The sequence below is a fragment of the Polyodon spathula genome, chromosome 2 (assembly GCF_017654505.1).
Source record: "Polyodon spathula isolate WHYD16114869_AA chromosome 2, ASM1765450v1, whole genome shotgun sequence".
NCBI classification, from domain to species: Eukaryota; Metazoa; Chordata; class Actinopteri; order Acipenseriformes; family Polyodontidae; genus Polyodon; species Polyodon spathula.
In genome coordinates, this window is record NC_054535.1 from 103,929,345 (window position 1) to 103,955,032 (window position 25,688).

General features: G+C 36.8%; 1 protein-coding gene across 3 annotated transcripts in view; it reads right to left on the reverse strand.

The window, feature by feature from the left end:
- Positions 1-480: 480 nt before the first annotated feature.
- Positions 481-25,688, reverse strand: part of LOC121306184 (ras GTPase-activating protein 1-like) — a 61,769-nt gene continuing 36,561 nt past the window's right edge. The window contains exons 7-25 of one of the 3 annotated variants that reach the window (XM_041237953.1): positions 25,112-25,164; positions 23,804-23,951; positions 23,453-23,531; positions 22,915-23,038; positions 10,057-10,213; positions 9,603-9,690; positions 9,433-9,513; positions 8,684-8,841; positions 8,469-8,545; positions 7,520-7,692; positions 6,976-7,135; positions 6,107-6,249; positions 5,673-5,788; positions 5,453-5,539; positions 5,077-5,144; positions 4,392-4,483; positions 4,191-4,268; positions 1,811-1,945; positions 481-1,345 (exon numbers count right to left, since the gene is read on the reverse strand). In XM_041237953.1, the coding sequence (XP_041093887.1) occupies positions 1,262-1,345; positions 1,811-1,945; positions 4,191-4,268; positions 4,392-4,483; positions 5,077-5,144; positions 5,453-5,539; positions 5,673-5,788; positions 6,107-6,249; positions 6,976-7,135; positions 7,520-7,692; positions 8,469-8,545; positions 8,684-8,841; positions 9,433-9,513; positions 9,603-9,690; positions 10,057-10,213; positions 22,915-23,038; positions 23,453-23,531; positions 23,804-23,951; positions 25,112-25,164 (2,101 nt within the window). In that variant the 3' untranslated portion in view covers positions 481-1,261. Of the gene's footprint in view, positions 1,346-1,810; positions 1,946-4,190; positions 4,269-4,391; positions 4,484-5,076; positions 5,145-5,452; positions 5,540-5,672; positions 5,789-6,106; positions 6,250-6,975; positions 7,136-7,519; positions 7,693-8,468; positions 8,546-8,683; positions 8,842-9,432; positions 9,514-9,602; positions 9,691-10,056; positions 10,214-22,914; positions 23,039-23,452; positions 23,532-23,803; positions 23,955-25,111; positions 25,165-25,688 lie in introns of all 3 variants that reach the window. The other 2 variants (XM_041237945.1, XM_041237937.1) reach the window with 2 other exon arrangements.

A 25,688-nucleotide genomic window follows, 5' to 3' on the forward strand; every position in this document is an offset into this window, starting at 1 on the left:
ATATATATATATATATATATATATATATATATAATTTTTTTTTTTTTTAAAAGGAAGACAAGGCTGTTTGAAGAAAGGAACATTCACCCTCCACAGATAGAGAGAGGTTTTCTTAACCTAAGGCTAAAAAACAAACATGCTGAACAGGATGGAGGCTCATACAGTATGTATGAATGGTAGACTTAAGTGAATCCAACCGTAGGACTTCATGCCAGAACTCTAGGTGAAAGATCCAAGAAAGGTTGTATACTTCCAGTTGAAACTCTGACACTTATCTAATGTATTAGCACATGTAAAACTAAACTAAAACAGGTGACAGATTTTCATAAATGATACTACTTTTGTGTTTTGTTTCATATTCAGACCATGGAAAAGGGGTTTAAAATCTGTATAAATCCACCCAATGTATATTTAATTGCAGTAAAAGTCTCAATTACTAGTAAGTGCGATCCACCAAAAAATAAATAAATAAGTCAAAACTAATTTACAAAATGGTTTAATAAGTGCATGCATTTCTGATACAATGAACCATCTTTACTATTCAAATTGTTTTACAGTTGTAAACATTTTACATCTTTTTTTTTTTTTTTTTTTTTTTGGATTATGTGACTTGTCTGGCTTTAAGATGTTGGAAGACTCAACCAAACAAAATTAGTGACACAATTATTGACTTGTCTATCTTTTTTACTCATGATTCCAGCAAGAGAATTTATTTTTTAGATATAAAATAACCACTTTTAGCAAATAATCAGTTCTATCTAAATTGCAAAGTCCAAATAAAAATACTAAATACAATCAGACAGATATATATGGAAATAACCATAAAAGTCAGTCACAAATTACAGTATAAAAAGCATTACATCTCATACTTCAGTTATAAACAAGGTCACTGTTTCTTCTTCAAGTCAGTTGACTGGCATTTCATTCCTCATGTTGAGCAGACAAAGATACACTTTGGCAACTTATGTTGGAAACACTTAAGTCTTCTGAGTTTGTGAAAAAGGTGAATGATGTACCCAAGGCTCAGAGATCTGTGACTGTTCATATATTGGAAAGTGGAAAAAAGTGCAAGTAACTTCCTGCACCTCTAGCTTACAAAGTCAATGGTGTAAAACAACGAGTCAATTTGTTGTTTTTAATTGCATAGTTCACACTGCACTGGGCATGTGTCAAAGGTGTGCTATTTTAAGAGCAGGGTGGGTCACCAGGTGATGGCGGTGGAGCATGCTGGGCCCCACGTGGAACTCCAGGGTCAAGGCTACTACCTGACACTGTTGGACATCGAATAATGATTCTGTTTCTGCTGAAGAAGTTCTGTGATTGCCAAGAGTTTCTTCAAGACATGCTGAAATAAATGTAAAAACAAATGATGGAGCTGAGATTGTACAAAAAACCATATGCAAAAGCCCACTGCAAAGCCCAGACCAATTAGAAACCCAGTACACTTAAATGTTTAATTTTTTTTATACAACAGGGATGTTTAATTCTGTAAAACAACCAGGTCATTAACATCACTTTTGAACAAAAAAGTATGAAATCATATTAACTGCAACGCCATCCAAGTTTCTCTTTACTGAATATAACTCTAAATATAGAGTGAGTTAGCACACCATAAGGCAAGTTTAATGTTTCTAAAAAAAACAAAAGTCCTTGACCAATGTATCAGCAGTAACGACTAGATATTCACGTGGTGCAACTTCTCACCCTGTCAGATAGACATCCATGTAAAAGACATTTACAAATACTACATATTACACACACTTTCCAATAATGCGGTTGACATTATTTGTGTGTCTCCAGCGAGCCTCACCTGTTGCGCTCCACGCTCATTGCTATGAGTCCGAAGTTCATCTGAATGTGACACACAGATCTCGTGCAAGACAGCAAGATCCCGTGACAAGTCAGTTCTAAAGTGCTCTGTAGTGTCTGGAAGGTCAGGGACATTCTGTAATAAAATAGATTTTTTTGATTTTTATACATACTTAAGTATAGCTTATTCTGGAAACAGTCCTTGCAATTTTATATAATAGGATGGGCTTCAGTGAATTACAGGAAAATAATTACATCTAGGGTTTCTGTGACGTCATACATTACGAGACTGGAGGTAGAGTCATTTATAAACTGTCATAGAAATCAGAGATATAATTGTTTTCCGGTAACTCACTGAAGAGGCCCATCTATTTTTTATAATACTCCTGTGATGCTAATATTAAAGAACACAACGTTCAGCAGTACAGTTTTTACTCATTTATTTATTTTTTAAACGTAGTGTTTCAGTGCTGTATAGACGTTCTATGCCGTTATCCATTAGTGCTTCAGCTTTACTTGGATGATTGCTTTTACCTTGTTTTAATTTCCTGTTCCTCTTCAGTTTCTGAGATACAATTGTACCAGCTTTACATCTTTTTATTTTCTTTTTTTAACATATTCTCATTTTGTTGATCACTAACGAACATTTCTGTACTGTGTGTGTTAGCGAGTGATTAAAAACGAGACATTTCGTGTTTGACTTGAAAGCGATGGTCTTGAGGAGTCAAATGGGTCACAGTTCAAGTATATTTTCCTCTAGAGGAATTATCAATTTTGACGTCACTACTGTGGTATTATGCCTTTTTTTCGAATGGCTCAGGATGCAAATTTAGCCTTCATCCATATGGGGCGCCATGTGTTTAAAAAAAAAAACAGCATTATTATTGTCTTTTTTTCCCCCCAGATTTAACTAAACTCTTGTATTTTTTTCCCAGATTTATAAATGTTTTGAAAATAAAAATTTTTTAAATGTGTATATTCAGATATAATCTAGTTACAAGATTTAAAAAATATATATATTTTTTTTAAATGTGTACATTCAGATATAATCTAGTTACAAGATTTATCATTTAGCTAAATATTTAACTGGCCAGCTAAATCTGGAGTTTGTATACAAATGAGCTCCGCCCGCTTTGTGTTTTCACACAATTTAATTGGCCTTTTAATGCTGAAATCCACATATTCCCTGTTTAGCAATACAATTGGCAATCACGTGAAGCACAAAGCAGGCAGAGCTCAGTTTTTTTTTTTTTTTACACAACTTGACACCCCATACATACACACACATTATATACACACACACACACACACGTGTGTGTATATACATTGTGTGTGTGTGTGTGTGTATATATATATATATTATATATATATATATATATATATATAATATATAAATAAAATTTTCGGTGCTTTTTTTTTTTTTTTTTTTTTACATTTCACCACAATTTGCAGTTCTGTTTTAAATTCTCACTGTCTAACTGTAATATAGCTAAATCCAGCAAACAAGCCTGCTGCTGCAATTGTAATCTCCTTTTAAATCTCACCAGCAGAATCTCTAACAGAAATGTAGGAATTTGCTGCCCCTCAGTAGCTGGAAGGAGGGACCCTGCCCAGCTGCATGGAAAGGTGTTTTATTTTTTAAGTAGGTTTTTTTTTTTTATATGGGAAAGCGGTGAAGTCAACATGAATGGAGTAGCCATTTCCTGTGTTTATTGGCTATACGCCGATTTCATTTTTTTTGAATCTGAGTTATTTTATCGTTTATCGCTTAAAACTGAAAATTAGAAGTACTAACATATCATTTTGCTCAGAAGACTCAGTAATAACAACAAATGTTTCTAATGACAGAAGTAATATTGTATATCGATCGCCCAAAATACTTAGACAATGCCCTTAGTAGAGTAGGTTGTACAAGCATGTACACAACTATGGATTACATTGGATTGCATGACACATTCGTCCTACTGTAATGCAAACAAAGGTATTTTCTAGGTTTACTTAAATTCTCCAAATTTGGGGGCAGTAAGTGTTTATTTGAGGATGTTTGTATGTCAAACATTTTGATGTTGACTATTATGAAAGAATAATAGCAGGTAAAACAATGTAATGTCTTTTTTGTTAGTACTGAAAATTGAAAATGCAGAAACCCATTACTGGGACCTGTTTGAACAGTAAATTGAAATATAGCATCTCATACAGTAGATGGCGCCAGCACACACACAACCATGCAGGATCTGTAAATTACAAGCAAATGACTATATTAGGAAACATTCTGTAATACTGACAGAGGAGGTAGATTTAACACGAAAACATTATTTTTATTATGAAGCATGCGTGACTGAGCTAGAACTTTGCACATATTCTATTCAAACCATACTAACCCCCAATTCATCCAAGAACATAATCATCCGTTGCTTGTTGTTCTTAATGAATGGATTCACTCCTTCCATGTAAGGCTCCTGTTTAAAATAATAATAATAATAATAATAATAATAATAATAATAATAATAATAATATATGTGTTGCAAGCTTGAAACAATGCACAAAAGCAGATGCTGCTTACATTGTAACATATTGCTTACCTTGGCTCCAAACTCCACCAAGTTTGCCAAGTTCTGTACAGACTTTGCTATCAGGGTGAGTGTTCTTGCAGCTGTGGAGGAAGGAGGATCTGCTGGAGGGGAAGTGAAGAAAGAAGCATTAAATTAAACAACTGCATTTTAACCTGGAAAATAAAGCACATGTGTCTTAACTGCTGCGAGATTAATAAAGCAGTGTTTAAATACATGATATGAGGGTAAAATGTGCCTCTTATATATGCCACAATTCTTGCTTTAACAGCTTACATAGCATCCACTAAAACCCAAACTATTCATAAAACGTCAATAAGCTTATTGTCAGAACAATAAAATCAGATGTCAGAAGGCTAAGAAACCTGAATGAACAGTTTCCTAATATTCATATTAATACGCTGCACTAATTAAGTGAATGTATAGTACATGGTTGACCTTATACTGCAAGAGGAAGTTCTGCGTTCTTCAGTAAAAAAATGACCCAAAGAAATGTATCTGACTCAGCAACTCAAATTTTAAAAAGTTTTTCCAAGGCAGGTCTTTTGTAGTTCAAACTCAAGGTAGCCAATAATTAAAGAAAAAAAAAAGAAAAAAAAAAAAAGCTGTATTTTAACTGTTATTGTATTTTCCACTTTTACTGTTTTTGTTCTTACAAGAAAGATAAAAAATCTCTTACAATAAATAAGAAACCCACCTGCAATTATGTTAAACATCCTTGGATTAAGGATTGCAGGGCAGATCAGTCGCAGAAAAACAAAGCCACTGCAAAAGACACAATTGTTAATAAAAGCTAGTTTCCTGAAACCAGATTAAAAGTTTTGAAAAACCGGCCCCTTGTGACAGAACTGGCAAGACTTGTATCAAGTACATTTATCCAGTTTATGAAAACAACTACAACAATCAATGCCTTGTTCTCCCGATTCTTATTACTTGTATCACTGTAGACTAATCTGTTAAAACTGATAAATTAGGAATGGAAGTTTTCATTAAAAAATAAATAAAAATCATTGGAGGTAGAGTGCCAAGCTCACCTGGTTAAATTATGTTTTGTTTAATTAATCAAAACCTACCTGACAACTCTGGTTTTCATTGTTGTATTTTTCGGCCACTTCTGTTGGACAGATTTCTGTAAACACCCATACATGAATCTCAAGGTCCTGTAATATTTAAAAAGACAGGAACAAAGAGTTTGATCACAACTGTACTGAATCCACCTGAATATGTTTTTGATAGCATCCTATAATCATAGCAATTGCCATTCTGAAAGGGCTAGCAGAGATAATAACTTACGGTGGAAGTATCTCTGCAGCCATGAATATTTTTTCAACCAGCTCTGAAAGGATGTTTAACAGGAACGCTAAGTTAATGTTCACGTCGTCATTTCTCTCAAGTTTGGAAGGATTTAACTGGAATGAGAATGATTTACTTTGTGTTAGTATTAACGTGTCTACAACAGCATGCAAAACACAATTACATGAAGCTGAATTTTATCTGCAGAACTGACATTCCAATGACAGTTCCAATATAAAACAGTAGTAATACTGGCATCCTTCTCTTAAGGACCATCATTGAAACATGCATGGCTCCAGCTAAGCAATATATGTGCTTGAGAAGCCCATCTTGTAGGTCTTTGAATTTTTTAAATTGAGACTGGTATTTTTTAAATCAATTTTAATTTACATTTTAGTGTGTGTGTGTTTGGGGAGTATGAAAATGCAACTTACCTCACAAGACTGTTTGCTTTCCATTATTTTCAAGATGGTGTCTTTGAGAGCATGGTGAACAAAGGGGGTGGCAGTTGCTTTCATATACTGTTCCATAAGTGTGCTTGCCAGGGTCGTAGCACGAAACAGTGTTGTAGCTTCATCTAAAAACAAAGCAAATACAGCACAGCTATAAGAAAACACATTTGTAAACCTTTTTAATTCCTTCAACAGACTCTAAAACAAAAGACTACACTTTCACATATAACAGTGTTATATGGGACAGTCCCAGATACATTCTTGAAAATAAAGAAAATACTTTTTCAAAGCAATTGTATATGGTTTAGACACAATTGAACTACATTTTAGAATACCAGAGTAATGTAATTTGCAAACAAATTCAAATCAGTTAGATGACATCAAAAGTGTACGCTGCTCATTTTTGGGGGGGTTCAACTTCTTTTGAATAGATTTAACCATCAATAACACAGTAAATTCAGCGTTTAACATAGTTCTCTATGAAGACGGCACACAAAAAAAAACAGTTTCTGCTAGACCAGGAGTCTCCAACCCTGGTCCTGGAGAGCTACTGTGGTTGCTGGTTTTCGTTTCAACCAATCTCTCAGTTACTTAATCAAACAAATTATTGGCTTAAATAGTCAAGATTAACGGTGTTCCAGATCTTTCGCCACTGATGATGTAAAGACACCTACAAAACCTGCTGGACAGGGCCTCTCCAGGACTAGGGTTGGATTCCCGTGCTAGACAATACTGGCAACAAACTAGGGTTCATACATATAAAATTATTAATTTTATCCCAAATTCACAAATAGGAGCAACTCTGAGTATGACGTTTGTTTCCGAATTGTTGGAAGCAGAGAAATGCCCACCTTCCATGCTTATTTCCCTGTCATTTAGTGTTCTTAGTAGTGGTGCTTCCATTCTTTCATGGCGAAATATTCTCAATAAAATGCTAGCCAGTAGCATGCGGTCCTGTCCACAAACATGGGCCAGAGCATAGACGACATGAAACTCCTTCTGCAATATGAGCTAGTAGAAGAAACATTCAAACAATCAAAACATTAAAACAATAATTATTGATATCAGTTGCTGTAATTTAAATAAACATATCTTCAGATGTCTAATCAAAGTCCCAATAGCTGGGATATAAAAAAAAAAAAAAAAAGCTGCCCCTTTTGTGATGCATGAACATCTGAACGAAGACCTGTTTTTAGTTTTGCCATTTAGCATATTTATTTTACAACTTTCAAAAGTACACTGTTTAAGTTACTTGCTTGTATATAACAGAAGATGACAATTATTGCACTGCTGGTTTTATTATATACAAAAATGATGCTAATTTAAATACTGCAATTTTCCTGGTAGTTTTCAATATATTTTAGTTGACTATCTACCCCACTGACCAATACTTGCCTCCTTGAATTCACTATATTCTTCCTCTGGCATGATTTTCTCCATCGAATATCGTGCTCTCACCCGAACTGAACCAGGTTCAATTCCTTTCAGAGGAATGTGGGAGCTGAGAGGGAACCACTCATCTATCATTTGGCCTTTCTGTAACCTACTAAGCTGGCATCGCATGAACACTGAAATTCAACAGAACAGACCACAGGTAAACTAACTCACTCTCACTCTCTCCACACACATACAGGTGTTTTTTTTTTAAATGTATATTAATAAATTAAGCCAGAATTTATATTATCTATTAAGATGATACCATACTAGACTAAGTATGGTTGTAACTGCACAAAGATAAAAAGAAAAAACACATTTTGGTCTAACATGACAGACATAGCTCTAATACCAAATGCAAAGCAAATAAAAAAAAAAAAATACCAAATTTAAAAGACAGTTGAAGCAAATGCATTACCACATTTTTTCTAAGCCATTATATTCTGAATTAAAATTGTACTGAAATATGTCCGATGCAGTGCCTATTTCCTGACAGTTTTACTGCAGCAGCAGACAGCTGCCCTGAGCAAAAGGAGAGGGCTCTTAAAGAATGTCAAGTTCAATCAAACAGGTAATGGCTGCAGCACGTCACACTGCTGCTTAGGAGGAAAGATGCAGAGGATAATAATGCTGTTATAAACCAAAAAATGTTTCTGGACTGGATTGCTCAGGATGCATGAAATGTATGCCGCCGATGAATTCAGTTTCAAGATTCTAAAGTTCTGTTACATTTTACAGGACTAATGATAATGCCCGCCAGGTTTATAATATTTAGTACACCCTGTATGTATGTGTGTGTGTACACATATAATATATATATATATATATAATATATATATTATCTAATATATATTATATAATATATATAGTATATATATAGATATATATATATATATCAGTGATTACTTACATATATCTGGATCTTTGCTCTTTTTGGTCTTGTTACTCAAGCTTATTTCAAACCGGTTTATTTCACTTGAGAGGTCACTAAAAGAAAAAAGAAAAATACTTAGTCAATATAACAAAACTCTAAACACAAATACTAACGATCATACTAATATTGATAACAGTAACAATCATCATTATGTCTCTTTATAAAACTTTGACACACAAGAAAAAACTCACTCGAATATGAATTCTTCTGTCCATACAGGGTTCTGCCCCTCCCTGGGGTGTGTTTTTGCTACCTGCACACTGTTCAGATAAATGTTACAGTAGGGATTTGTGAAATGTTTCACTGGAAGTTTGTGGGCCTCTTCAACATATAAACATAAGCTGCTGACCTGAAAACAAACCAAATTTTTTTTTTTTAAAAATGCTACTGGTTACTTGTGCTGTATAAACCAAACATACAACAGTCCATCAATGCTTTGGACTTCTTGTCCAAATTATGTATTATATTAGATATGCATACTATTTTTTTTTTTTTTAAATATAATCTTATGAAATGAATATTGTTTAATTCTTTAGTTCATTTTTTGTTAATATTCGGGGGTGTCATGATACACTAATGTCACGATGTGATACTTATCACAATATGCAGTTTGCGATACAATATGCATCACGATACACATTATGGTCCAAATTGTCTATTTGTATGATGTACAATAAGATCAAATGACCTTTTAACTCCGGACTATTTTGTTAAAAAAACTAAAAATTAAACAAGCTAGGGTGGGTATGTGCTCATACCAGCTATAAAACATATTCTTTATTCAAGAACCATTTGGTGAACTATAATGAGCTCTGTTGTGCTTTTGGTCTTGATAAAAACACATAACTTTAGCACAATATATCACGTTGGTATGGGATGAATCACTACAACACAGGTTAATAATATAGTGACGGGAAATACAATTATAAAACAAATCTACCTGCCGAAGACGCTTATTGGATGGTGCCTGAGTTGGTTTTCTTAGATTACTGCAAAATGTTTGCAAACATTTCATCCAGTCCTATTAAAAAAAACAAGTGAATGTAGTTAATAATCAGGACCTATGCAGTCAAAATGTTTAGCTTTACTATTTTCTGTATTCATACATACCTGAGCCTGTTCAGGAGTCTCTCCTGCAAAGTAGAAGATGTAATGCTCCTCGTTAAAGTGCTGAACTACAATCTGAAAACAGTTTGGCCTGAAAAAGAGCGTAATGGGCACTTAGTGAAATACAAAAACACTTGTATAAACATGCCGATACAAATTCAGAGCTTAAGGTTTTTATACCATTGTTCAGTGTACAATTACATCTCCAAGAAATGTAATTAAGAAATAATTCATTACAATAAACAGAGGGTTGAGGTTGACAGAACACACAAAACTGGTCAGGCTTATAACTTTTGAACACCAAGCTGCACCTGTGCCTGTTTACTCCCTATCCCCTAAACCTGGGTGAACTGTTTTGTGAAATGACAGATTTCTTGCAACATATTGAACAAACATGCATAGGTCACAACTTCTAAAGAATATGAAGGAAAGAGAAGAGAACACGTTGTTAGCTTACCTGCCAAACAGACTGTCATGGACCCCATACACAGTACAGACACTCAGGTCAATCAAACCTTTGGGTTTGGTGGCTCGCTTTTCACTTTCAAAGTAGATTAGCTGGGCATCATTCCCCTCCAGGATGAAGTACAGGTTTTTCCACCTTTTACCTTTGCCTGGTAATAAAACATAGAACAAATAAAATGAGTATTATATGAAGGGTTTAGATGCAAAACTAGGATATCCATGTTTTATTGTGCTTTTCTGAATAAACAAATTCATTCCACATTAGGTGTTTTTCAAGTGGGAAAACTAAACAAATAAGAATTTAAAATCAAACAAAATCAAAATGTATTGAAACTCTAAAAATTGTTCATTTTATCTTTTGTTTTGCAGCAAAATGCTATATATCCATGGGCCGTTATCTTGCAAAACAAGACATATCCATATTCCACTCAATTCACAAGGAATTGGCAAACATTTACAAATTTTACATCAAATAATATTCTGGAGACAAAAATTACTTTTCGGCAATTTTTTATTTTTTATATAAATTTCAGGTTTTCTGCTTTTACATTATATATTAGCTGTCATATTGATACCGACATGAACAAACTCTTGAAAGAAAAGTCAGTGATTTTCAGTATTACAGAGGCACACTGATGAGTGTTAATCAAATAAATTGCTTAATCAAAATACAATAACATCAGTGTTACAAGAAACGAACAATAGTGTGCCTTTTGAAACTTGCTAGTCTTGAATTACATTAGTTTTTTTTTTTTTTTTTTTTAAACAAAGAATCTTCGTAAACGCTCATATAGATCGATCCGTCTGTACCTCATTACTGAGCACCTACTGTACTGTGTGCTGTGAAACTGACCCTGACAGCACCAGATGGGATGACAGAGGAAAGAAATTCTCTTAGTTGTGTAACCTTGCCGACAAGGAAGCTCTGCCTGAAATTGAATGTTTATTTTATTGTACATTGCTCTTTACAAAAACGTTGTCAGGCTATGAATTACTAATTACAATAATTAATGTACTCACGTACACACATGGTCTTCACTAAAGTCCCACTTTAAAGACAGTTCGTTTCACTGTAGCCCTCGGGATGAAATTGTTAGCTAGGTGGCTATTTTTTTAATTCACAGTGGGAGAAAACCACTTCAGCAAGTACAGTAGAATCTGCCAGAACTGACAGACGCTGTATCTGCTATAGGTAAGCTTTGATTACATAGGTGATTTATTCGCACTGTGCAGGACCTTGCTTTCCCCCATTGGTGCTTGAGCCCCGGAGCATTCATGGAATCACCGCCTGTGCACCTACTATCAGTGGTTAAAGCCTAGTTTTCAAACAAACTGATTAGCGCTCACCAATACTGTATTGATATGAGAAAAGTGTTTTTAAAAATGTAAATTTCAGCTTTCAATCGCTATGCCGACGATAATGTAAACACCACCAAGCTACAGACTGCGAGTCCCAAGCTTTAAACGTGTTACCGTTTATAAGAACTCAGCTTTATGATAAATATTGTGCTATTATGTTTTAAGCAACATACTACCATAGTGTTCATTATGGTAATTGCTTGTTTATTAGTTTTAAAATGTTTAGTAAAACGTGACCTATTGTTTGACATCATTAGTACAACCGGCCCCCTTTGTATTGACATCTTCAGTCAGGGTCGTAACTGTATAAATCTCCACATTTTTGTAAAATGACTTTACACTTGCTTCTAAAGATGCAACGCATTTCAGTAAATTCAAGCGATAAACTTCTCATCCTGCGTAGAGGAAGAACACAAACGTAAACACCATTAAGTGGGGTTAGCATTGCAAGGGAGATGAAGGGAGGTTTCAGTTCCAATCAAGTCACTGTTTTCTAAGCATTATTTGTAAATAATGCTACACCCTGTTAGAAAATTGACTTCCACGCATTTTAAAAAATTACTCATCATTTTATCATAAAATCACAATTTACAAGATTAAGTACACTACTATACACTCCTTCTGGGCACTGCCATATTGGGACTGCGATACTGCACGTCGATTGGCTCAGTGGATCTATCAGATTTTGCTGAATTAGAAGCCTGGCGTACAGCGCGTTATGGAAAGAAACGATTGAATTGTCTTTAACGTGGTGTATATTGTGTTTTGAGGACACCAAACATCAGAAAGCAGGCACTGTGAGATGAGTCTGCTTTTAGCTCAGTTTTGGTGCGAATAGCGTATATTGCGTTTTGCATCTAAACGCATACGTACACATACATACACTGATGCACAAAAGAAACGCAACACTCAAGTCTAATGGATTTAATCAAATAATTTAAACATAGCTATTAAACAAAAATCACATAAAACGTGAACAAAAATACAATCAAAGAATCATAAGTTTTCAGTATGAAACGTGACACTGTCAAAATGAAAACTACAAAGTTAATATGTATGACCTTCCTCAGCATTAACACAATCCTGGCAGCGCTGATGCATAGACCTGATCAACCTCTGGATAGACTGCTGTGGGATGTTCCGCCACTCTTCCTGTGCAGCTGCAGCCAGCTGGTGATTTGGTCCCACAGATATTCTATAGAACTGAGGTCAGGAGAAAAAGCTGGCCACAGCAAGACCTCAACATTGTTTTCTTGAAGTACTGCAATTGTAATCCTAGCACTGTGTGGTCTTGCATGGTCCTGCTTGATAATTGACACTTCCAGATCAGAAAAACCGTTGCCTCAAGGACTTTGTCAATGTATTGCTGAGCAGTAAGGTTGCCCTCAATTTGCACCAAAAGCATTACTGTGTTAAAAGGAGATTCCTCCTCACATCATCACCCTTCCCCTGCCCCACTTTCAGCATAAAGCTCACCATAACGAGGTGGGACAGTGTGGTGACCCTCTGCCTTCCAGGACGTGGACTGTCCCGAGCCGGTTTCCTGGTTTCTCTGGACTGGTCTGCTGATTGTTGAAAAAGAACATCATCTCATTCTTCGGACAAACTCTCACAGACAGGCCGCCTTCAATCATGCCAATACCAATTAGACGATCTTCATTACTCAAGCGGGTTATGGTCGTATCTTTCACCGTTCTTTCGTTAAAATCATGTCAAACATTGAGCACCTGGTGTTTTTATGAAATCACATGACTATTTTGTTATCCTAAGGAACAACACTACTCAAAACAATCAACAAACCTATTCGCTCACTATTTAAAATGTAAATAACAGTACGTATGTGTCCAATGAGTTGTTGATGTAAAACTTAAACTGTAGCATTTTCATTGTGCATCTATATATATATATATATATATATATATATATATATATATATATATATATATATATATATATATATATATATATATATATATTAATTTAAGCCGATTTTCCTGTTTATTATGTTTGTTGTTTTTTAGGTGTGTATCCCTTTAAAAAAAAAAAAACCTTGTTTCTTAGTTGATGTGAACACTTTTTGTAAACAGGGTATAGAATCGGTAAGGAATTGCCCGACAACCAGATTTGCCAGATTGGGCCGGTTCACATCCAATTGGTCTTGTATTCTTTTTACTGTGCATGAAAATAAAAAAAAAAAAAAAGGCATTTGGTAGGTGCCTAATGTTTTGGCTAGTTTTGGGTATTTGTGCGGGTATTATATTTGGATATGTTCGGAATAGTTTTAAAGTATTAACATTATTTTTAAACAACTACTAAGCTATATGATACACAATCCTTAGTGTTTACATCACTGTTGCTTAACACTGTAAAAATAACATGCATGAATATCTGTGGATATGACGTACATACCATTGTGGGTAGCGTATTACTTTCCAAAAGGCACAGTATGGAAACAAGGCGTTATTGCAAATGAAACTTTGTTCCCAAGGGTTTTACTTGATTAAAAATGAGCGATTCTTTGATTCGTATTTCAAGTGAATGTTTAGTAATTACCACGGATCGTGCTTTTCCGCGATCCATGTTCAATGTGTATTGGGGTAACAATTTCTTAGACAAACTAGTGATTTATATAGTTACCAGAGTGCATCTAAAACATAGAGGAGAAAAGTAGACCATCACACAGACAGCCGAGCGCCGTAAGCTGTCAAGACTGATTGATGGACTATCAGGAGGCTAACAGAAACAATAGAAATGTAAGAAGACCGCCCAATTGAAGAATGCAGACCGATATAATCAAACTTCAATACATGGCTGCAAGTCCCAACTGATGAATACAAATAATACCTCAACATTTAATTGTTATAATATGTTTTAAATGTAGCGGTCAATTTGACCTCTTCTGGTTGGAATAGGCATGACAGCATTTTATCTGCCTAATTGTTGCAGCTACGCGATTCTTTTTTTGTCAGGGTAATTAGTACATAAATTTAGGAAAGTCAGGAAAGCACACCTCCGTATCTTAAACACATGCAACACAATTTAAATCCCCCAAAAAATTTTATTCTGAATGTGATGGACATAAGAAATGTACAGAATAAAGTTGTCAGATGTACTAGTCATTTTAGAGGAAAAATGCAGCTGTCTGCAAAAAAATGGAAGTAATAAATGCTTAGGGCAAGCAAGCAATACATATTCGTATCGCCCGACGCCCTATACAACAAATTGTGTGTGGGACAACAAGTTTTGCTGTTATATTCTGCCTGTCGGACAAGCAAGTTTCTTAAATGATTATGAATGATAGAAATGAAATGGTTATATGAGAGATTATCTGTACAATTTGTATTATTTTAAAATAAAATAGATTAAATCTCATGGCAATCTTTATGTATTAATGTATGTATTTATTTTTTCAGGTTTACATTACATGAGAGTAAATGTTGAACTTCATGCTGATTTGAACTCGGCTCTCGCCAAGATAAGCACCAACTAAGACGTAGCTTTGCAGTAGACTAATGTGATCCATCTGCACTTCCATCCAATGCGCTGTTTTCCATCTGATGATGTCGATATCCTTCTGTCTGGTGTTGACTGCTGAAGTGTAATGCTGGCTCCAGGGATCAGCTCATTTTGCCTCTCCAGCGCATCAGCACACACAACAGCTGCGATGCTGGCTCCGGGCATCAACCCAGTGCAGTCTCCCCAGTGCATCAGCATGACAACCGTCTGGATTGAGCTAAGTAGGATACATCTCTGGGGTCTTCAAGTGGGCACCTTCCATCCTTTGTTTCGTTGACTAGCCCATGACACCTCAAGAGGGCTCAACAGTGATTCTGGCGTCCCAGCATCACCCCCCTCCATCCCCAACTCAGCTCAGTCCAGCTTACTTACCCTTACATTAGCGTTGCTTTCTTTTTGTTGTGCTTGATATCCCCACACAGAATCTTTCTGTCTCAACCACAGCCAATTGCTGCTCCTTTCTGCTGCTACAGATAAGTTCTTCACTGTGCGACGCAACTCTTGGCCACTAAACTCGATGTCTCTGAGAAACCGGGTTGTAGAGTGTGCCACAAATCCTCGACAACCCACCTCCACTAGGTAAACTCGGACCATCCTCGCTATTCCGCTTCAGCAGCTAGTTAAGCATACCGAAGTTTCTTCCTCTCATACGTCTCATCCACAGCATCTTTCCATGGCATTGTTAACTCTACCAGAAGAACATGGCATGCTAATCCAGTCCACAAGACAATGTCTGGTTGAAGGTTAGTGGTCGCAATCTCAGGTGGAAAAATAAGCTGCTGACCAACATCTCCCAGCATCTTCCATTCTCTAGCAGCTTCCAGTTGTCCTGACCGAGGCTTGATTTGAACACCTTTTCTTGGTGGTTGCTCTCCTGGATGGAGGAATAATGTCTTTTGTGTGTAATGCTTTGATGGAACTGGTGGCAACTTATTGGTCAGGTTACGCTCGTCTTCCAATGCTAGGGCTAAACATCGCAGCACCTGGTCATGGCACCAAGTAAACCATCCTTGGCTAAGACCCACCTTACATCCTGTCAAAATGTGCCTTAATGTTGCAGGTAATGAACACAAAGGACATGAGAGATCCTCACCCACCCAGAGGTTTAGATTCTGTGGTGATGGGAGAACATCATATACTGATCTGATGAAGAAACTGATCCTGCTCTATTCCATTGTCCATAGGTCTTGCCAGCCGATCTTGCGTTGTTCCACACCCATCTCATCCATTCTCCCTGCTTCAGGTTGGCCCACCTGATCCTCTCCTCCTGCTTTTGCACCTCATTGACTACCAGCTTCCTCCTTTGAGCCAGGGTTGCCTTGTGCCATGTATGAACTGAGACCAAACCCTCCTTTTCCATGCTGAACTTGCCCCATAATATCTCTGATTCGAAGGGCAGCCTTAGCATCTTCCACAGCTTTCTTTGCCGACCATTTTCTTCCAGTGTTCAACACAGGTGCTGCCTCCCTTACGCATCTGTCGCGTGAATCTACTAATGTCATTTCCAGTCAGACTTTGGTGCACTTAAACTCCTCGGTTAGAGCAGAGATTGGTAGCTGCAGTATTCCTTTACCATAAAGTCCCACACTGCTGAGGCAACGTGGAACTCCCAACCATTTCCTGACGTATGAACTGATTAAAGCTTCCAGCTTCAACTGTTGTCAAGGAAACCTCGTACACAGTCAGTGGCCACAGCAGTCTTGGCAGTAGACCAATCTGAAAGCACCAGAGTTTCAGTTTGCCTGGTAAAGTGCTGCTGTCTATGCTCTTCAACCCTTCCACTGCTTGATGTCTAACTTCTCCCACATGAACTGTGTCCTTTAGATCCCCGTCATAACATCTCCCTAGACTTTTCATTGGCTTCTCGGACACTGTTGGTATTGCCTCACCATTAATGTAGAACCTTTTATCTACTACTTTACCTTTAATTATAATGCTACTTTATTTAGTAGTAGTGCAGGGAAAGAATGTTGTCCTCCCAAAATAAATAAATAAATGCATGCATGCCATTAGGGTAGCGCAATCTGCAGCAGTGTTCCAGTTAGGCATCATAGGACACGATATTAGATGAGGAAAAAATTGCTGTACTGTAAACATTGCATGCATTTTGCTAGAAAAACAGTACAAAATGCAGAGAAGTCTGACAGGTTACACAAGTCCTTTAAAAATCCGGGGTTCAGCAGTTACAAAACAAACGTCAAGAAAACCTGAATTCCACAAAGAGCAGTAACAGTTAGCAATGACTTTGTATCTGTGATGCAAGAAACTAAAACACCTGTACATAAGAATTGGATTCAGCTTAGAGAAAGATTGAAAAAAAAACAGGTAAAAGCTATTTTTTAAATTTCAATCACTCCCACGTGGGGAGTATTATAGTTGTACTTAGTATATTACTTAAATTTACTAGCAATTGTGTTCCAAACTGCTCTGAAAGAAACCTTTCCTTAAAATATGTTACACATTTGTTCAGGTGAGGTGGGCTCACAGGGAACCTCTCTCGAGTAATTTAGTCCTGGTCAAGCTACAAAGCAAACTTCGCCCCTGTTAATCACGAATTGTGTTCACTGTTAAATAAAACCAAAATCATACAAGTTATATGCTACTTTCTGTTTTGTCCGATGTGGAGGGGGCAAGTAGATTTTTCTAGCACTTTGTCCCTTGCTTTTTTCAAAAATTGCACACCTGTTTGTGTGTGTGTGTGTATACATATATTATATAGACACATACACAATACACACTACCGATGGGAATTTTAAACGTTTAAAAATGTATAAACTCTAAAGTGATTAAACGTTGAATAACATCCTACATGTATAATTGGTCACATGGCAAATTCTACCAAATGCATATTTTTTAAGGTATTGATTTTAGTCATTTATGATCGCAGTCCGTTACGTATCCACCTGCTCTGGTGCCACAGTAAGAGTGGATACTTTGGTGTGTACATTTATTTTTTAAAATTTTATTTAAACTTTATAGTTAAATCTTTGCAATGTTAAAATGTTATTTGCTTATTTAGGGTGTCTTTGCTTATAAAATACTAACCAGGGCTGTCTGTATACATCATAATTAGGGGTCTACCTAAATCGTGATTTTGCGGAAATTGAGGGGTCACCGTGAAATTCACCTCTTTTAGGGGCCAATGCATACCAGACAAGTACAGAGAAAAAAAAACAAAAAAACAACTTGTTCAAATGAACCACTGCACACCGCAACAGACACAAACTACGTAGCTTCCTTCTGTAGATAGGCTTTTTTATTCCTTGGCCATCCTGTGCGCATTGTACATCGGCCAAAAAAACCAACCACGTCCTTAGACAAATAACATTTACAAAAAAAACTATCCAAAGCGGATAACGTTCGTCTTTACTGGTCAAATGACAACAATGTTTTAATCAGCATATCAGAGGTTTTGTACTGGCTTTTCTGTGACCTGTCCTGTACAGTAGGGGGTGGGACAAAGTCAGTGCAGCATTGTTTTGGTTTAGGTTGCTAAAATCTAGTTTTCAGCACTGGTGGTAAAATACCAGAAATGGACGACAAAGCAAAAAAAGCAAAGCATATTTCAGCTGATGATCGTGTCAAGATATTTTCGAAAGAAACTGTATATGCAGATGGAGGTAACTGTTTTGCACATCTTGCACCATTGGTCGCTATATAGCTTCAGAATCACACAATAAACGAAAGGTTACTACAGAGGCTGCTGAACAGAACGTAAAATAAACAGCTTTCAGAAAACAAACTGGAAAGTCAGTGCAGAACAATAAGTATTCCTGTCAGTTGTAGTCAAGTTAAATCAGTACTACAGGTATGATCTAGCACAGCCACCTCGCTTCAAACAGTCTGCTGCTTACTTTTTAAACGCAGTCAGAATTTTAGACCAAAATAGGCACATTTTCTTTGTTTTGACTCAGTACTAATAAAATTAAATAAATTATTGGATGGGACAAATATCATGGCAACGAACATACTACATTTACTGCCTTTATTAAAGTATGCTAGGTGCCCTTGGGTAACCGAGTTTTGGGACTGTTTATAATCGAGTTCCACATCTGTATAAGTTGGCAAAGCTTTGACTTACACTTCCAACCAATTCAGTGGATGCAGAACGTGCAGTCTCAACGTATGGGCAAGTCCACACCAGACAGAGAATGTCAGCAGGTACTGCTGGGGGATGTTGCATGCCTGCCTTTAACAAATGACAGCACTCTGCTTTAGTAAGGAAGCAAGTACCAGTAGGTCTGCGAAATGTCCATGAAATCCTAATTTTATTCCATAACCTACCCGTAAAAAAAGAAATAAATACATAAATTTACCGCGATTTAAGTAGATCCCTAATCATAATGTGATAAAGAGTGTGTGTGTATATGTAGACATGGTTGATAACACTAACAACTGCATAGCATTTAAAGGTTCATAAGAATGTACCAAAATCACATCGCTAATTATTTCTGGCACAAATATCTGAATATGCCAAGTAAAAATCTGACGTTTGTATTTGCTACAAATGACAAAAATACCTTGCACTTATTTACCACCTCACTAGCAGTTGCCAGACAGTTTCAAAAATGGCAAATTAAAAAGAGCTTTTCTTAATAAGGAACAGCAACCACATGGGTAATGTGTTAAATGATTGCTGTTCCTTAGGAAATGTGTACTAGGCGTTTGAACGAGAAATAGTAGAACTACTACTATTTAATGTGCACTGACTTGTATTTCTGAATTAGAATTGTAAAAATTGTATCTAAAGGTGTGACAATGTATAGATTCTGATAATTGTTGTACATTTTTTTTAATGAATAACTTGATTGCAGTAATAGAGTAATTGTTTCTTTTGAGACATGCACTGGACATCTATATTCCAAAAGTTAGTCATTTTGGTCGGAATGAGGAATGCAATTTGATGTACTTAAACTCTAATTGTAAGAATAACTGAATTCTATGACGGTTGTAAAATGTTTTGTGTTAATTGATTGCTATCCCCCACAAATGTTAGTGCTGTTTTGTAATATGTGTGAGTGAATAACCACCTGAAAACTTATAATGCCTGTTACTCATGCTATTTAGAGGGATGTGGCTCTTTGTTACGAATCTCTATTGTGCTCAGAGGAAGACCTACGGGTCGAAATGCGTAAGGCATTATCATGTTTACCGTGGCTTTAAATAGGTTTACATAAAGGTTACTGCTTTCATTGCGAATTCCTTGGGGCTTTGGACTTAATTGAAACAGGAATACGGGAGTTGTAGTCTAAATCTCTCCTTCGATGGAATTTCTCACACAAGGAGACTTCCATTTATCTGTATCTCAGGATGAGGACCCCGGACTTTAAAAGCTGTTCCTGACCACTTTTGTAGCGCCAGCATCTGGATTTTCTACAGTGAATATATATATATATATATTTTATATATGACACACACCTATACAAAGTCTACACCCCCTTGAAATTTTTTCACATTTTGTTGCGTCAGTGCCTCAGAGTTTCATGCATTTAAATGAGGATCCCCCCCCCATTTAAATGATGATCCCCCCCCCCCCCCCCACCACTTACCTACACACCATACTCCACACTGTTAAGGGGAAAAGGGGTTTATTGAGAAAAAAAAAAATGTATATATTAAATACAAAACTGAAAGATCACAGGTCTCCACCCCGAGTTAATACTTGGTGGAAGCACCTTTGGCAGCAATTACAGCTGTGAGTCTGTTGGGATGTCTCTACCAACTTTGCACACCCAGATTTGGCAATATTTGATTCAATGGCAATATTCTTCTTTACAAAACTGTTCAAGCTCTGTCAAGTTCCTTGGGGAGGAACTTGCCACAAATGTTCGATTGGATTTAGGTTGGGGCTCTGACTGGGCCACTCAAGGACATTCACCTTTTTGTTCCTTAGCCACTCCAGTGTAGCTTTGGCTGTATGCTTTGGGTCGTTGTCATGCTCAAAGGTGAACTTCTGTCCCAGTTTCAGCTTTCTTGTAGAGGGCAGGTTTCCCTCAAGGACTTCTCTGTACTTTGCTCCATTAATTTTCCCTTCTATCCTGACAAGTGCTCCAGTCCCTGCTGATGAGAAACATCCCCATAACATGATGCTGCCACCACCATGCTTCACAGTAGGGATGGTATTCTTTGGGTGATGCACTGTGTTGGGTTTGCGCCAAACATAACGCTTTGCATTTAGGCCAAAAAGTTCAATTTTAGTTTCGTCAGACCACAAAACTTTGCCACATGGCTACAGAATGTCCCGAGTGTATTTTTGCATACTTCAAAATGGGATTCAAGGTTGGCTTTTTTGAGTAATGGCTTCCTTCTTGCCACCCTACCATACAACCCAGATTTGTGGAGTGCACAGGATATTGTTGTCACATGCACACTTTGACTAGTCTTGACCATAAAAGCCTGTAGCTCTTGCAAAGTTGCCATTGGCTTCTTGGTAGCCTCTCTGATCAGTCTCCTTCTTGCTTGGTCATACATTTTAGAGGGACTGCCTGACCTAGGCAGGGTCTTGGTGGTGCCATACACCTTCAACTTGTTAATAATCATCTTGACCGTATTCCAAGGGATATTCAAGGCCTTTGATATTTTTTATACCCATCCCCTGATCTGTGCCTTTCAACAACTTTGTCCCGGAGTTCTTTTGAAAGCGCCTTGGTGCTCATGGTTGAGTCTTTGCTTTGAAATGCACTGCCCAGCAGTGGGAACTCAAAGGAACTGCTGAATTTATACTGAAATCATGTGAAACACTACAATTTAACACAGGTGAAGGCCACTTAACTTGGTGTGTTATTTTGAAGGCGATTGGTTACACCTGAGCTAATTTAGGATTGTTATTACAAGGCGGATGGGCACTTATCTAACCAAGCTATTTCAGTTTTTATTTTTAATTTTCTACAAATTTCTAGAATATTTTTTTCACTTGGAAGTTGTGGGGTAGGATGTGTAGATAAATGAAAAACAAACAACTATTTTAATGCATTTTAAATTCCAGGCTATAAGGCAACAAAAGGTGAAAATTTTGAAAGGGGATGTAGACTTTCTATAGGCACTGTGTATATATTAGACACACACACACAAAATTCACCACTTATACCGTACAGTTATTTTGAGCGGCTGTTTATACGGGACAAATAGCATTTTTGCAAACTCAGCTGTCTGGATCTCGTTATTTGCCATTCACATAAATTTAAATAACAAACGCACTGTTTATTACTGTAGTAAGCGCTCTTACTAATCCACCAATCAGCTGTTTTCACCACGATACCTTGCCATTCACACAGATTTCAATACAAAAGGTAGCACTTTACTGTAGTAAAAGCTTGACAGATCAATCAATCAGCTGTTTGCACCTCAATACTGAGCGGTTACCACTGTACTGCACCATGACTATTTAATTCCTGAACGCAGTGTCGGATTTACAGTTTGAAAAAACAGCAGACTGCAACAGCAAGCAAAAGAAGCATGCCTGGAAAAAGAAAAAGGAAATAATTTCAGTCCTGCTTTGCTGTAATGTGGATGGCAGTGAAAAATGTGATTGACAAATCAAAAACCCCACGTTGTTTTAGAGGAGTTCACCACCTGCATGTGGTTTATGTTCAAACAGAACTGCCTGTGAATGGCTAAATATGTGCTTGCTGCGCTTTTAACACTGCAGCGTGCTATGGAGCAACATCTGGATAAAGAGCCAAATTGTGATTTTTTTAGAAAACGCTGACAACGTCTGCTGTCAATAGTAAGCCACATTGCTGCTTGTGTATTCAGACAGTGTTGTCTTTGTTGTTCTTTTCTTCAGCTATGTCTTTTCTTCAGTTATGTTGCTGTTTGTGTGCTCAGTTAGTCACGTCTGTTGTTGGCAATTTTAATACACAGATCACTATACTGTACTCCAATTTAAGACGCAGGCTATTTTTGAAAAGAAAAAAAGTTTAAAAAAGTGTGTCTTAAAATTGAAGGAATACGGTACATATGTACAAATACTTACCTTTGTGTATTAGGAGGTACCCTTTCTTAACAATGTTTTTGTAGAAAGCATCTTTTGTCTTACGTCTGATTGTGTTGTAGATTTCTTTTCCATCCACAATATCAGAAAGCACTTGTTCCTGATTCTAAAGTTAAACAAAACAAAAAAATACAATGTAAAAGTTTGAGGACTTCTTGTTATATTGAAAACTGAAGTACTACTGAAACCATTCTGTTTATTAAGAAGGTACCATTAGCTTAAAACAGATCTGCAAAGTGGCAGTGGTCTTCTAAATCCAGGTCATTAAATACATTAAAAATCAAGAACCTAGTGATAGTGTTCTCAAAGCAGAGTTCTGGGGCTTTTAGTGCAGTTCTTGTCACCGACATTAAAAAAGGCTTTGGAGAAGCATGTTGTTCGAAGCACCTCCTAGGCCCTGGAAATGAGGGTGGTGCCTTGTCTTTCAAAATAAGGCATGTTGAGAGTGCTATTCATTCCACAAATGTTAATTAAATAAAAAAAACTAATATGTGCAGACACATAGATATTATGAACATACCTGCACTGAAACAGGGTCCTTCAGGTTGTAACCCTCCACAATCTGCTCTTTTTTATAGTGGTCAATGATGTCATCAATACTACAGGGGAAATTAAAAGAAAAGTATCCATTCCAGGCAATCCCCCAGTGGCCATAGTTTAACATGTTCATCTTTTAAGTTAAAACAAAAAACCTAAGTACCCAACTTAAGCCCTTGTTCATTTAACTGCAATATATTGTATTTTTCAGGACTAGGATCTCATTGCCATACAGTTATTCAAAAAACAGAAACTGCCAATAGTGAGAGTTTATTTTCATTTGTCTTACAACTTGAAAAAAAGCATAAGTGTTTCATATAAGCATGTTATTTACCTGTTGTAGTATCGCCCTCCCATCACATACTGATTGTTTGGAGTGGGACATATTTTAAACCTCCGGATAGCTTCATTCGTCCGAAAGAATAAAGAGTAGTCCCCAGGCGTGCTATCTGAAGGTCTGATAAGAAAACTGCATATTTGTCCTACTAAATAAAAAAGATATTACTTCAATGCAAGTATCATTTAAAGTCAGTTGTTCAGATTATAAAAAACATATTATTCAAAAGTATTAGAATAAGTTGGGAATCTTGCCTACACAAATTGAATATTTGCAATTTAACTTGTTTCACCTGGAATTACCATAGGGTACATTTGCAAAAATGAACGTGTACTGTCTCATTCTTATTTCTTCCATGCGTACCAAATACTACGTAGGCCCATTTGTGTATTTTTGATAATTTTTTTCCACTTTGCATCCATTTTTTAATGCGAGTGCTGTCCTTAAACTAAAATAAAAACCTCTTTAGGAAATAGTACAAAATCAACCAACTAATTCTAACCTTCAGTGCAGTTCAGGGGGCAGGAGCTAGGGCTAGCATTCTGTCCCACCAATAATATCTGCCAATCTCCCTATTTAAACCCCATCATGCCCACATACTCTGTCTTGCGTTTCCTCTATCCCTTCCTCAGCCACTATGCTGCTCCAGCTCTGCAACAGTCTCCCTCTGGGGCAAGTGAAGTTCACTTCCCAAACTGAGAGGCCCAGCCATGCTGGCCTCAAACCATGAGCCAGAAGGGACCCCTGGCCAAATTTATCCTAACTTTCTTTCCATTCTTCCCATTCTGTCACCTCTGGGTTCCCCTTTGGGGGGGAAACAACAGTTGCTTCCTAGCCTTGGATGCCAATCGGTTGGTTCGGTGTCACCTCTGCAAGCCAAGAGAAAACCCTGCACTCATCCATAAGTCACAAAGCACCTCTCCTATTCTCAATTCCTGAGGTTCTTCCTCCATGCAGCCCTTGTTCCTGTCCCTGTGAACTTTTGGTGCAGGAATACAGTAAACAATAATCTAGTGGGAGCACTTTCCTGCATCACGTAGCCACAAAATTCCAGGCAGTGGAAAGTGTCCATCCTATACTTTTCATTATTTATTTCCAGCCAAACAGTTGCAAGAAAAACTGTTCAACATGCCATTCAACTAATGGCATCAACAGTTTTATTAAAAATTAAGTTTAACTTTTTTATTTTTTTTTACATTTTGGATGTCACTACTGCGTCTGATACAGAAGTCCATGTTTATTTATATACAAAGCATGTCAGTGATATTAAGACTTAATAAATCTGTAAAGATAATAGTCATTTACTTGTCATCAGCAGGTTGCAAGCTTCTTGTCTGTTGACTTTTCCATGGTACCAGCTACAACAACAAAGAAAATACCACATTAGAAAACAAAAAACACTGGAACGAGATCCATCTCTGTTTCTTCACTGTACTAGCAGCATCAGCAGCAGTACCTATGAGTCAGCCCTGACTCAAAGCTGCATGCTTAGTCATCTCTTTCTGGCCAAGTTTCAGCCAATGCAATCGATGGCTTTGAACACTATTTTACAGACTACGGATATGTCAAAACGGACTCACTGAAAGTAAACAAACACAACCAATACCATAAATTATTAAATAAAAAACACTATATAAAAAACCTAAAAAGTATCTTCTTAATACCCTGTTGTCAACATGTACATTGCACCTGTGGTGAGTTGAACTCTCAACAACTTCCTCTATTCTGAATCAAACCCCATTTAACCCCGTTTGTTGTTACTTAGGTCAATACAGAACAATATATGGTGTGAAATGCAGAAAACACACACACAAAAAAAAAAAAAAAGGGGCATAATTTCATATGAACTCCTGTGTCTTGTGCCTTTAAAAAGGAGAACTGC